Source organism: Apium graveolens, chromosome 3 (genome assembly GCF_009905375.1).
Source record: "Apium graveolens cultivar Ventura chromosome 3, ASM990537v1, whole genome shotgun sequence".
Lineage (NCBI taxonomy): Eukaryota > Viridiplantae > Streptophyta > Magnoliopsida > Apiales > Apiaceae > Apium > Apium graveolens.
In genome coordinates this window covers 3,966,379-3,979,775 of record NC_133649.1, presented here as the reverse complement: position 1 = coordinate 3,979,775, position 13,397 = coordinate 3,966,379, and the positions used below count along the sequence as shown (strand labels likewise).

The window sequence follows — 13,397 nt, the reverse complement described above, 5'->3', positions numbered from 1 at the left end:
TTGAGATATAGATTTTCTTCAGTAAGTTTTGAAACCCTTTCAAGCAATGATCTGTTCTCAGTAACTAGGGCTTCTTCCTTCATGGGGTCATCCATTTCACTAAGAACTTCACTTAAAGCTTGTTGTAAATAAGCATTCTTTTCTTTCAACTTCTTAACCTGGACCTGCAAATTCAACATGGATGAAGATATATTTGAATTATACTTAATACTCTGTACCTCATCATTGTCACTAGAGTTGTCCTCTAGTCCAGCAAAACAAAGTTCAGCAACTTCATCGTCTGAATCGATCTCCACGTCAGATTCATCATCACTCCAAGTAATTAATGCCTTCTTTTTGTTCTTCAACTTGTAGCAGTCCTTTTTGAAGTGCCCTTTCTTTCCACACTCAAAACAGGTATCCTTGCTTTGATTTGTTTTACTCTCTTTGCTCGGATTAGATTTGAAGTCCTTCTTTGGAAACTGTGACTTCATAGGTCGTTTGGAAGCATTCCGTTTGGCAAGAAATTTATGAAACTTCTTTGTTAGAAGAGCAATCTCTTCATCAGAATTATCAGGAGACTCGTCTGCATCTGCATTAAGTGCAAGAGTTTTCTTACGAGGAGCTTCATCTTCTTCATCATATCTGCGTAGCTGATTTTCGAATTCTTCCAATTCACTGAACAGTGTTAGAGTGTCCATAGTCGAAAGTAGTGTTGAATCCTGCAGAATGGTAACCTTTGGAGCAAACTTCTTTGGCATTGCTCTGAGGATTTTCCTATTAATCTCAGATTGAGGAATGATCCTATCCAGAAGTGAGATAGAGTTCATCAATGTCAGAAACCTCCCTTGAGCATCTCGCACGCTTTCATCTCTTTCCAACCTGAAACCTTCATAGTCACTCATTAGCATACTTAATTTTACTTCACGTACCTTAGACGTGCCTTCGTGGCTGACTTTGATCGTATCCCAGATCTGCTTGGCAGTAGTACATGCTGATACTTTTCTTAATTATGTAGCTAGCATGCCATTGAGATGTGAGTTCATAGCTTTAGCATTTGAGCTCATTGCATTCACTTCTTCAGGAGAAAGATTCTTGAGAGATTTTGGCTTCCCTTCTTTCATAGGAATTGTAAAACCATTTTCTACAGCATCCCATTCGAAAGCATCATGCTGGAGAAAGATTTTCATCCGAAACTTCTAGTCATTGTAGTTTTCAGCACCATGAAGCAATGGTGGATAATTGTTTGAATACCTATCTGGTTGAGCCATGGATCGCTAGCAAAATAAACACTAAAAAAGAGAATTAAATGCACCTACTCTGATACCAAATGAAATTCGATGGCTCGATAGATAAAATAATATTCTAACTGTCAAGGAAAATGGGACAGTCTCTTATGCAAATGGGACAGTCCCTTTACAAATGAGACAGGGTATGGGACAGTCTCTTTTAACTGCAGAAAGTAAATTACTGAAATATAAATATAGTAATAAAGAAATTAAACAATGCAGAACACCAAGAGTTTTCACTTGGTTCGGCCCCTACACGTAGTCTATGGCATACATCTAAGTCCCCATGCCAACTAGCATAGTGAATGTATTATATCAACATTAATAAAAGAACTTACAGTCTTTTCCTTGATTACAAATATAGCACCTGAAAGAAACCCTTTTCCCAAGCTACCTTGCTATCTAGCCCATAACTATTCCTTAGCCTTCTAGCTACCTTGCTATACTTTGAAATCAAGTTTTCCACAACCCGACACAAAGTTGATATGAATACATGCAATAGATAACAATGAAATATTACAACTCAAACTAGGCTTCTTGTTTGACTGGATATTCAAGAGAAATAAAACAAGAATGGTATTTCAGATTATAAAGATAGAACATGGAATCATTAGGTGTAATCTGAAAACATGAGATGTGTCTTCTTCTTAGAAAGAATATTCAAGAGAATGGAATAAGAAGAGTTTTTCAGAGAATAAAGATAGAACGTGGAATAAGCACTCTCTTGTTGAATCTGAAAAATAAGATGTGTATTTATACACATAAATCTAACGGGTTTGATTTTCAAAACAAATAAGAGATAAGATTGGATAATCTATTTGTTTGAAAATATTTGAATAATTCTTTGTAAAACAACCCATTAGTTGGTTGTAAAAGATAAACCTTAGAAAGGATAAGATTAGAATAGTTCAAATAGGTTTATCAAGATAGAATTTGTTTTGGAGATAAACTTGTTTACCCAGTCAAATAGAATTACACCAAACCCTATCACTTACAACAACTAAGTCCCATAATATGCATTCTCTACGTACATCTTGAATTAGGTCATCATCAGAAATCTGTAAATCAACACAAACATCCTCAGAGAGCCACGTATCTTTCTCATATATCATTACACGCTTTTGACCATCTGAATAGATTGACAATGATCTAGCACACCATTTTTTTATTTTTTTAGCAACAGCATGGTTGTGTGCATTTGTAGTTTCTTAGCTTCACATGTAACGTGTAAGACTTTTCCTTTTATGCCACCCTTAGCCTACCATGTTTTAAGGATGACTTCGTACATATTATATGTGTTTATATTTCACCCAGTTGTTTATTTAATATCTACTAGAAAACTACTGGAATGTTGTGTGATTAATATTTATTAGGGTGGTAGAGAGTTTGAAATTTCAGCACTCCCCCTCAAACTGGATTTTGCATTCCGAGTTTGATTTTCATTATGTGAAATATTTCCGGCTTCAACGGCTTTGTGAAAATATCCGCTAAATTTTCTTCGGTCTTGCAGTCCATCAACTCTACAATTTTCTCATTCACCTCTTCTCGAATAAAGTGATATTTGATATTGATGTGCTTGCTCCGACTGTGTGATACTGGATTTTTTGCCAGAGAAATTGCTGATTTATTATCCACATAAATTTTAACCAGACCTTCATTCGCAAGATTTAACTCTCCAAATATGTAGCCTAGCCACATAGCCTGACATGCGCATGCTGCTGCTGCCATGTATTCTGCCTCACATCTTGAGAGGACAACTGTCTGTTGTTTCTTTTATGACCACAAAAATATTGTTGAACCGATATGAAAAGCATATCCCGATGTGTTTTTCCTGTCATTTAAATGACCACCATAATCACTGTCTGAGTAGCCAACTAATTCTGAATTTTGAGAATGTGTATAAAATAGAAAATTATCACGCGTACCTTTAATGTATCTCAAAATTCTTTTAGCTGCCATGAAGTGATCTTCCTTCGGTTTCTCCATGTACCTAATAACCAATCCAACCACATACATATATCGGGGCGAGTGAAAGTTTGGTACCTCAGACTTCCAACCAAACTTTTGAACAATGTCGCCAATGTCGAATTTACCGACTCTCTCGTTGAATCAACTTGGAGCGTTATGCTTGCTTCTGCTGGCGTGTTTACTTTCTTGCATTCCTCCATTCTAAATTTCTTTAAAATCTGCTCCGCATATTTTTTCTGAGACATAAAATCTCGTCTTTGTTTTGCTTCACCTCGACTCCAAGAAATTATGACATTTGACCAATATCGGTCATCTCAAATTCGTTAGTCATAACATTCTTAAAATCATCAAACATACTAGGGTTGTGTCCTGTAAAGATCATGTCACCCATGTACAAGCACACGATCATAATATCCCCCTGAATTTATCTTCATTTAGAGGGCATGCTCCTATGAACTCTTCACGAAACCATTTCTCTGAAAATATTCATCAACCCTTGTATTCCATGCTCGCGGAGCTTGCTTTAAACCATATAAGGCTTTCTTCAATTTGTAGACTTTATTCTCCTGGCCTTTTTGAACATATCCTGGAGGTTGTTCGATGTAGACTTCTTCTTCGAGATAACCATTTAGAAATGCTGATTTGACATCCATCTGAAAAATCTTCCACTGATTCTGAGCTACAATTGTTGTTAGAAGTCGTATGGTATTAACTCTTGCAACTGGAGAGAATACCTCATCATAGTCAATGCCAAATCTCTGCTTGTAGCCTTTAGGCACCAACCTTGCTTTGTACTTTTCCACTACTCCATCTTAATTCATCTTGGTTTTATAGACCCACTTGACACCAATTGCTTTGTGTCCTTCTGGATGATCTGTGAGCTCCCATGTATCATTCTTCTTGATTGCGCCAATTTTTTCATCCATGGCTTTGTTTCATTTGCTTTCTTCAGAAGCCTCTTCAAATGTAACTGGATCACATTCATCCATTACACAAAAGAGAGAATAATCAAAGGATGTTTGTACCGGACTTGTTGCTTCATAGATATTATCTAGATTCCGCATCTTTCTCGGTTCTCCCCCTGAACTGTTGTTTCCTTCTGTTGATGGTGTTGATGCGGGAGTTTTTTAAGTTGGACTTTGAGGAGGAGTTGGATCATCATATCTGTCGCCTTTATTATTGGGGTTTTCACCGTCATCATCATCACCACTAAAGAATAAGTTGACAACTTTTCTTTCTTTCTCGCTCCATCTCCAGTAATCTGATTCATGAAACTCAACATCTCGAGAAATGATTAAATTCTTCGTGAGGGGATTATAGATTCTATACGCCTTGCTCCTTTTGTCATATCCGGTAAAGATGCATTTCTCGCCTTTATCATCCAGCTTCTTCCTTTTCTGATCGGGAACGTGGGCATAAGCAATACACCCAAAAATTCTGAGATGTCCAACTGATTGTTGGCTCCCGCTCCATGCTTCATTCGGAATTTTCTTTCTGACACTTTTTGTTAGATAGCGATTCATTAAATAAACTACACATAGAACAATTTTCGCCTTTAAAGTTCTTGGCAAGTGCTTTGCTTTCACCATACTCCTTTTCATATCAAGAATTGTGCGGTTCTTCCTTTCTGCAACGCCATTTTTTTGGGGAGTATATGTCGTTCTCAACTGATGATTTATGCCATGTGCTCTGCAAAAACCTTTGAACAAGTTTGAAGTATACTCGCCTCCTCTGTCTGATCTGAGTATCTTCAAATACTGGCCGCTTTGTTTTTCTGCAAGTGCTTTGAACTCCTTGAATTTATCAAGAGCCTCCGATTTTTCCTTGATAATATATACCCAACTTTTCCTGTTAAATCATCAATAAATGTTAGGTATTACATCCAAGAGATGGAATATCAAACGGACCAGCTATATCTGTGTGAACTATCTCCAATGTCCTCCTGGCTCTCTATAATTTTCCAACGGGAAAACTTTGTCTGTGTTGTTTCCCCTTCACACATGCTTCACACAAAAATTTTCCGGTTCGTTGATTTCTGGAAAACCGTCCACCATCTTTGTCTTTAAAAATAATTTCAAGCCAGAATATTCCAAATGACCATATCTCAAGTGCCACAGCCACGAGTCATTTTTAATGACCGACTTTAAGCACTTCTGCACTTTCGTCTGCATATCAAGTGTGAATAGGTGATTCTTTGACATCTCCACATTTGCAATTAATTCTTGAACCTGATTTCTGATGATGAGAGAATTATCCTGCATCTGAATGTTATACCCTTTTTCCACAAGTTGGCCAAGACTGATGATATTATTTTCAAAGCAGGTATATAATAAACATAATTTATATACTTTTTCTCATCATTCTTTAACACAATTGTAGTTGTACCTTTTCCGTTGAACGGAATTTTTAACGAGTCACAAAAAGTAACTTCTACATTGATGGTCTCGCCTATCTCCGTAAATAAATATTTATGACCAGTCATGTGATTGCTGGCCCCTGAGTCAAGATACCAAAGATTCTTCTTGCTTTCCTCGTCTCCCTTATAAGTGAGGAATATAGCAGTGCCAACGTTTTATCTTCTTTTGCTACAGCAAAATCACTTCTTTCTTCCACCTTTGGTGCTCTACACTCATAACTGAAGTGACCAAATTTATTGCAATTATAAGATCGAAATTGAGATTTATCACCTCGTTGAAATCCACCTCTTCCTCGGCCTCTAAAATTTTGACCACGACCAGATGATTGAAAACCTTCAGAATTGTGGCCTCTGTTGAAAGACTGTCTTCCACGCCCTCGTCCACCTCGGTAGCCACCTCTAAACACTACAACAAAACTGGCCATTTACGACGGTTAACTTACGACGGAAAAAAATGCGCAAAAAACTTACAACGGAAATACTTGTTCGTCGTAATTATTTACGACAAAAAACATTGTCCGTCGTAAGTTAATTATTTTATTATTAAAACTATCAACAATAGAATAAAAAAAGGATGTAGTCAGCCACGTGGAAGAACAACGCCATTCAATTTACGACGGAAATCTAATTCCGTCGTAAGTTAATTATCTTATTATAATTATCTCCCTATAAAAAGTAATAACAAAAAAAATATGCGTTTAATGATTTAAGTATAACTTACGACGTAAATTCCGTCATAATGAAGCGTAACTTACGACAAAAATTCTGTCGTAATTGTTACCACCAACCACAATAAATGCCATCTGTACTAGTATTTGTTAGCCGTTCAAAAATAATATTTTTTTACATAAATTTACGACAGAAAATACATTCCGTCGTAAGTTATAAAAGACGGAAATTTAACTTTTTCCTCAAAATTTTGGCGGTAAATTTGATTTTTCTCAAATTTTTGGCGGCTGAAACTTTATGACGGATTTTTGATATTTTGAATTTTAAAAAAAAATTATTTTATGATCCAGCCATATTAATGTCAGCATTTATTTGAAACACCAAATAAACACCAATTCAGGATTAAACACTAGTTAGGTGTACAAGTCAAACCAATGCTTGACTGTTAAAATGACAAACCATATAAAATTATTCTGATATGAAATTTTGGTTATATCACTAATATATATATTTCTTGAAATCCATACGGTTGGATCGTTGAAAAATATTTTTAAAATAATCGAAACACCAATTGAGTATTAAATACTAGTTAGTTGTACAAGTCAAACTGATCCTTGACTGTTAAAATGGCAAACCAAATAAAATTATTTTGATATGAAATTTTGGTTATATCGCTAATATATATCTATTGACATCCATACGGTTGGATCGTTGAAAAATATTTTTAAACTAATTGAAACACTAGTTCGGGATTAAACACTAGTTAGCTGTACAAGTCAAACTGATGCTTGACTGTTAAAATGGCAAACCAAATAAAATTATCTTGATATGAAATTTTAGTTATATCACTAATATATATCTATTGAAATCCATATGGTTGGATCGTTGAAAAATATTTTTAAAATAAACCAAACACCAATTCAGGATTAAACACTAGTTAGCTATATTAATCATACTAATGCTTGATTGTTAAAATGGCAAACCAAATAAAATTATTTTGATATAAAATTTTGGTTATATCACTAATATATTTATCTATTGAAATCCATATGTTTGAATCGTTGAAAAATATTTTAAAAATAATCGAAACGCCAGTTCAGGATTGAACACTAGTTAGTTGCACAAGTCAAACTGATGATTGACTGTTAAAATGGAAATCCAAATAAAATTATTATGATATGAAATTTTGGTTATATCACTAATATATGTATCTATTGAAATCCATACGGTTGGATCGTTGAAAAATATTTTTAAAATTAAACACTAGTTAGCTGTACAAGTCAAACTGATGTTTGACTGTTAAAATGGCAAACCAAATAAAATTATTTTGATATTAAATTTTGGTTATATCACTAATATATATATATATATATATTGAAATACATATGGTTGGATCGTTGAAAATTATTTTTAAAATAAAACAAACCCCAATTCAGGATTAAACACTAGTTAGCTGTACTAGTCAAACTAATGCTTGATTGTTAAAATGGCAAACCAAGTAAAATTATTTTGATATAAAATTTTGGTTATATCACTGATATATGTATATATTGAAATCCATACGGTTGGATCGTTGAGAGATATTTTTAAAATAATTGAAACACAAATTCAGATGTAAACACTAGTTAGCTGTACTAGTCAAACTCATGCTTGACTGTTAAAATGGCAAACCAAATAAAATTATTTTGATATGAAATTTTGGTTATATCACTAATATATATATATATCTGTTGACATCCATATGGTTGGATTGTTGAGAAATATTTTTAAAATAATCGAAACACCAATTCAAGATTAAACACTAGTTACCTATACTAGTTAAACTGATTTTTGACTGTTAAAATAGCAAATCAAATAAATTTATTTTGATATGAAATTTTGGTCATATCACTAATATATATCCACTGACATCCATACGGTTGGATCGTTGAGAGATATTTTTAAAATAATCGAAACACAAATTCAGAAGTAAACACTAGTTAATTGTACTAGTCAAACTCATGCTTGATTGTTAAAATGGAAAACCAAATAAAATTATTTCTATATGAAATTTTGGTTATATCACTAATATATATATATATATTGACATCCATACGGTTGGATCACTGAGAAATATTTTTCAAATAATCGAAACACCAATTCAGGATTAAACACGAGTTACCTGTACTAGTCAAACTGATGCTTGACCGTTAAAATGGCAAACCAAATAAATTTATTTCGATATTAAATTTTGGTCATATCACTAATATATGATCAAGTGTTGCGTGTTGCGGTACAGGAAATATTAAAATATCTTTAGATTTTTATGGATTTATATATTTATTTAAATATTTATTTTATTTTTAAATTAAAGAATTATGTATATTCTTTTTTTAAAAGTACTTATTTAAAACAGGGTTAAATGATAAAAAATAAAATTTAAAGTTGATCAACAAATATTTAAAAAAATATACATTTAAAAAATTGAATTACTTTGAAAGGAAAATTAAATAAAATTAGAAAAATTAAAATTGAAGGGGGAAAAATGAGGGGCAAAAGCCCCGCCTTCAACGAAAATATTGGAAAAGTCTTTAAGTTGCTCTCGCTCTTCCAAACTCTATCCGGCAGGCTTAATTAAGGTTTCGAGTTGAAGGGTTGGAGCTTTGATTTATAATCTGAATTAAGGCTTTGATTTAGGTCAAGCTTGGGCTGCGGTTTGCCGATCTAGATTCAAGCTTCGAGTTGCAATTACGGTTTAAGGTGTTGTTCTCCTCTGACTTCGATTTGTATTTAGGGGTTTAGTTTGTGTTTTGGTTGAACCAAATTTGTGTACACTATTTGTTGTATATGTATGTGTATATATGTATATCTCTCTTCACGCCTCTCTCCATCACTCCATGTCTCATTTTCTTTTCTTCGGTCTCCTTATATCTCTCCCTCTGTATCTCTCTGTCCCCTCTCTCTTTGCAATAGTTGTTTTTGTTTAAAAGGATTCATTTTATGATTTTGAATTAATTCATTGTGTGAGTCTGTGGATCTGTTCGTGTGTGTTTAGCTTTGATTTGTAGTTATTTGAGCTTGTTTTAGTAAAAAGTATAATGTAAAAGGTCAACCTACTTAATATGACATATATCATATATAATGGACTATACAGAGCTTTAAGTCACATAAACACTGAACTCGACTGGTAAGCAACAGACTCAAAGGATAGGCTAGAAATTTGTATATAAATTGTTTTCATACAATCCATCTCCACCTCTTTTACTTGTTTTCTATTGCACTATCCCTACTCCAAGATGACCTTCACATAGAAGTCATGAACTTATTTCCATTGGTCAGTAATTATTTGAACTGGGGATAGAGGTTTTTAGAAATGAGACATGAAACTTTTTCTAATTTGCAAGAAAGAATACATGTTTAATATTTCCTAGATTCTAATGAATCTTAAACTCTTTTAAAATGAATCTACAAGATGAACAGTTCTAATGAAGTCAATGTTGTTGTTATGTCAGGGTACCTTTGTTATGCTTACCAAATGGTCAAAACATTCATTATTGTAAGTTTGGTTTATGTCATCTAATACGGTTAGGAGACAGGAAATTGCAGTTTTTTGAAAGATATGAATTTCGTGGAATATCATTTGAGCAGACTTAGAGCCTAATACTCATTTTTTTTGCAGCATCCACAAATAGAAAATGGTTATAAAATTGAGTCATCCATCAATGTCTTCTATTTTTTTCTCATAATTTATTTACCAGATTGATTATCTTTACTTTTTATTTCAGTTTTAGCCAAACTAAGATTCCAGTTTGAATGAATATAAGATTAGTGGTTTAGAGTATACATTGTGACGCACTAGAATATATGTTACGAGTAACCCCCTTGCTAGTTTTGCTTTCTGGGGTATATGTTGTAAATATTTCTTTTTTTCCATTTTTTACTTTATTTCCGTTCCCAATATGAAATGCCTACTATTATTTTACCAATTTATAGGGAACCACTGTTGTGGATAACTTATTGAACAATGATGATGTCCATTATATGCTTGGTGCATTAAGAATGCTTGGCTTACGAGTTGAATAGGATAGTGTAAATAAAAGAGCAATATTTGAAGGTTCCTCAGGTCTATTTCCAGCAGGAAAGGAATCTAAAGATGAAATCGAGCTTTTCCTCGGAAATGCCGGCACTGAATGCGTCCATGGACTGCTGGCGTTACTGTAACTGGAGGAAATTCTAGGTATTTATATCAAAAAATAAATTAACAATTGTAAGTATAGTAGCGTGGGGCTATGATGGTGGTAATGCACTCATCTAGGAGACATGAGGCAGTAAGCATTTTACCCTTAAGCTTACTGCCAGGACACTTAGGGAATGCCTTTCAAAAGTATTTAGATAAGCACACTTTCAGGTGCAAAATGGTATGTCTAATACTTGTGGCCTGAAAAGAAAAATAAAATATTCCTGTCCTTTAGACTCCTCTAGAAGTTGCAGTGGAGGCCGCTGGTTTCTTAAATCATCAATCTACATGCGGTGGACGATTTACAAGCATCTATGCTTACATTCGTTAATACACAAGTCTTGCTTATATTTTTACTTGTCGGTGTTTTTTATGTTTGCAAGATGGTGCCTTTTACGCGGGGCAAATGTAATATATTTTATTTTCATTTTTTGTAGGAAGCATTTCAAATTGAAATTGATCATAAGTGGTATGGGTATATGCCTCTGTGGATTTCTTCAGCTCTTTTGAAACTTTTTTTTTTTTGCCAAGCTCTTTTGAAACTTATTTGTTGCATATTTAAGTGTTAAAACAAGCATGAGCTCATTATATCATTATGGTTACTAATTACATACTATCTTTTATAGGTTCACATATCAATGGAATAGTTAGTAATGTAAACACTGAGAGACCTGCTGCACCAAAGTATTCAACAGCAAAATGGGTACATGAATTTTGTATTAATCTTTGTTGAATCAGAATCATGGAAAGATGGGTTTGTTTATTTGGCTTTGAGAAGAAAAGAATTGTGTTCAACAACGTACAACCAATTGCTCAAGGACATTATATTTTATAGGATTTAATGGCTTTGACTTTAGTTTTGTAATGTATTGTATAATTCAAATGACTTTTTTAGCTAACTTTTAATATTTTTATGTATTTTTTTATACTTTATAATATTTGAATATTATTCCAATTAGAGTGAAATATTATGAGTTCTTCCACTAGTTTTGATTGCTTTTTATTTAGCATTGTATTGAATTTAAAAAACGGTGGGAAACTGAAAAGTCAAAATTTGGCTATTTTGGAAATACAAACTTACGACGGTTATTCATCACATATTCCGTCATAAGTTACTAATTTACGACGCATTTTCCCATCGTAAAATAATGTTTTATCTTATTAAAAGTGGGTCCCGTAAAGTAATAACCGACATTTTTTCCGTCGTAAGTACGTAATTTACGACGTTATTTTTCGTCGTATTTTGATATCTTACGACGATATATTTCGTCGTAAGTAGATTTATTATTTTATTGAGTATGTGGGCCCTTACTTCCTAACTTGCAACACAATTTTATCTTGTGACGAAAAAATGAACTTACTACTCGACCAAAAATGACGATTTTTTTCCGTCGTAAATGGCTCAATTACGACGATTTCAGTTCAAAAAAACCATCGTAAATGGCCAGATTTGTTGTAGTGAAAGCCACCTTTGCCACGTACAAAACCGATACTTCCAGAATTGTCGCCAATGGATACTATACTTTGCGATGCTTTCTCCAGATGGCTTGCATCATCATACTGGTTCATCCGCTGCTCGTGAGCTTGAAGTGAACCTACAAGCTCATCAATGGAAATTGTGAACAAGTCCTTTGACTCCTCGATAGAAGTAATAATGTAATCAAATTTCCTTGTCAACGAATGGAGTAATTTTTCCATTACCCGAACATCATCGAGACTTTCCCCGTTTCTTTTTATCTCATTTGTCACCATTTTCAAACGCGTAACAAATTCACCAATATTTCCAGAATTTGTCATCTTTAAATTTTCAAACTCCCCGCGTAGCACTTGGAGCCGCACCTTTTTTAACTTTTTCAACTCCTTGGAATGATTTTTGTAAAATCTCTCACGCACTCTTTGATATTTTTTCCTCCGAAAGTTTTTCAAAGGTGGATTCATCGACACCTTGAAAAATCGTGTATAATGCCTTTTTGTCTTTTTTCGGGACTCCTTTAACACCGTCTTCTCGGTATTTGACAGGACTGCTTCAGCGGCTGCATCCGTGGGCTCGTCATGCCCGCTTTCGACAATATCCCAATTGTCGTAGGAACCGAGTAACACTTCCATTTGAATACTCCAGTTCCCGTAATTTATACCCGTAAATTTTGGAATATTTGTTTGCACCATCGTCGTCATTTTTCACGAATGGAATCTTAGCTCTGATGTCACTTGTTGGAAACATAGATGGGAAGCCTGAGCTCTGATGCTACTCGTCGTCATTTGCTTGTGAAGCCTTCGAGCTTGCCCACGTGTGTCACATACAAACACGAATGTAGCGGAAAATTGGCCCGAATAATTACGGACTAGTTTTGCTAATTTTAAATTCCACTGGGCTTGGGCTTTTAAATTCTTAATTCATTTTTTATTACGAATTATTATAATTGATTTGGCGTAATAATAATCTGATTCAATTACAGATTTGATTATTAATTAACGTATTTTATTTAATTACGTGTGAAGTAGCGCACACGTTTATCTCGAGCCTATATAATATCGTATTAGGCTTAGGGTTAAGTATTCATTCGATATACAAATCACAGCCGAAATGACTTAGGCTTTTCGACTTTGTTATAAGTAAATAAATATGTTTATAAAGTTTAAGATATTACATATAATTTACCATATATTTATTATAATATCTAAAATAATTTATAGGTTTTGTTATAAGTTATAAAGTTTAAAATATTAGCGTCCCACTAGATACTTAACATTGAAATATAAAATAGAAAGTTCGGCATCCACTCTTATTTACGATAGTTTCATAACTTATTTAGAAAAAAATATTCTGAATAAAAGTTCACACATTAAAATTGTTTTTAAA

General features: G+C 33.6%; 1 protein-coding gene across 1 annotated transcript; it reads right to left on the bottom strand.

Moving 5' to 3' along the window:
* Positions 1-10,447: 10,447 nt before the first annotated feature.
* On the bottom strand, positions 10,448-12,712 carry LOC141713751 (uncharacterized). The gene is made up of 2 exons (XM_074517325.1): positions 12,007-12,712; positions 10,448-10,533 (listed from the first exon to the last, which is right to left on the bottom strand). The coding sequence occupies exons 1-2, from the start codon at positions 12,710-12,712 to the stop codon at positions 10,448-10,450; spliced, it is 792 nt and encodes a 263-aa protein (XP_074373426.1).
* Between the last annotated feature and the right edge of the window lie 685 nt (positions 12,713-13,397).

What these genes read in the sequence shown, in the direction of transcription:
- LOC141713751 (XM_074517325.1), bottom strand. Translation starts at nt 12,712, where the DNA reads ATGACGACGATGGTGCAAACAAATATTCCAAAATTTACGGGTATAAAT. An exon ending in CGGTTTTGTACGTGGCAAAG is followed by an intron (nt 10,534 to 12,006) that starts GTGGCTTTCACT and finishes ATAAATACCTAG; the next exon opens with AATTTCCTCCAGTTACAGTA.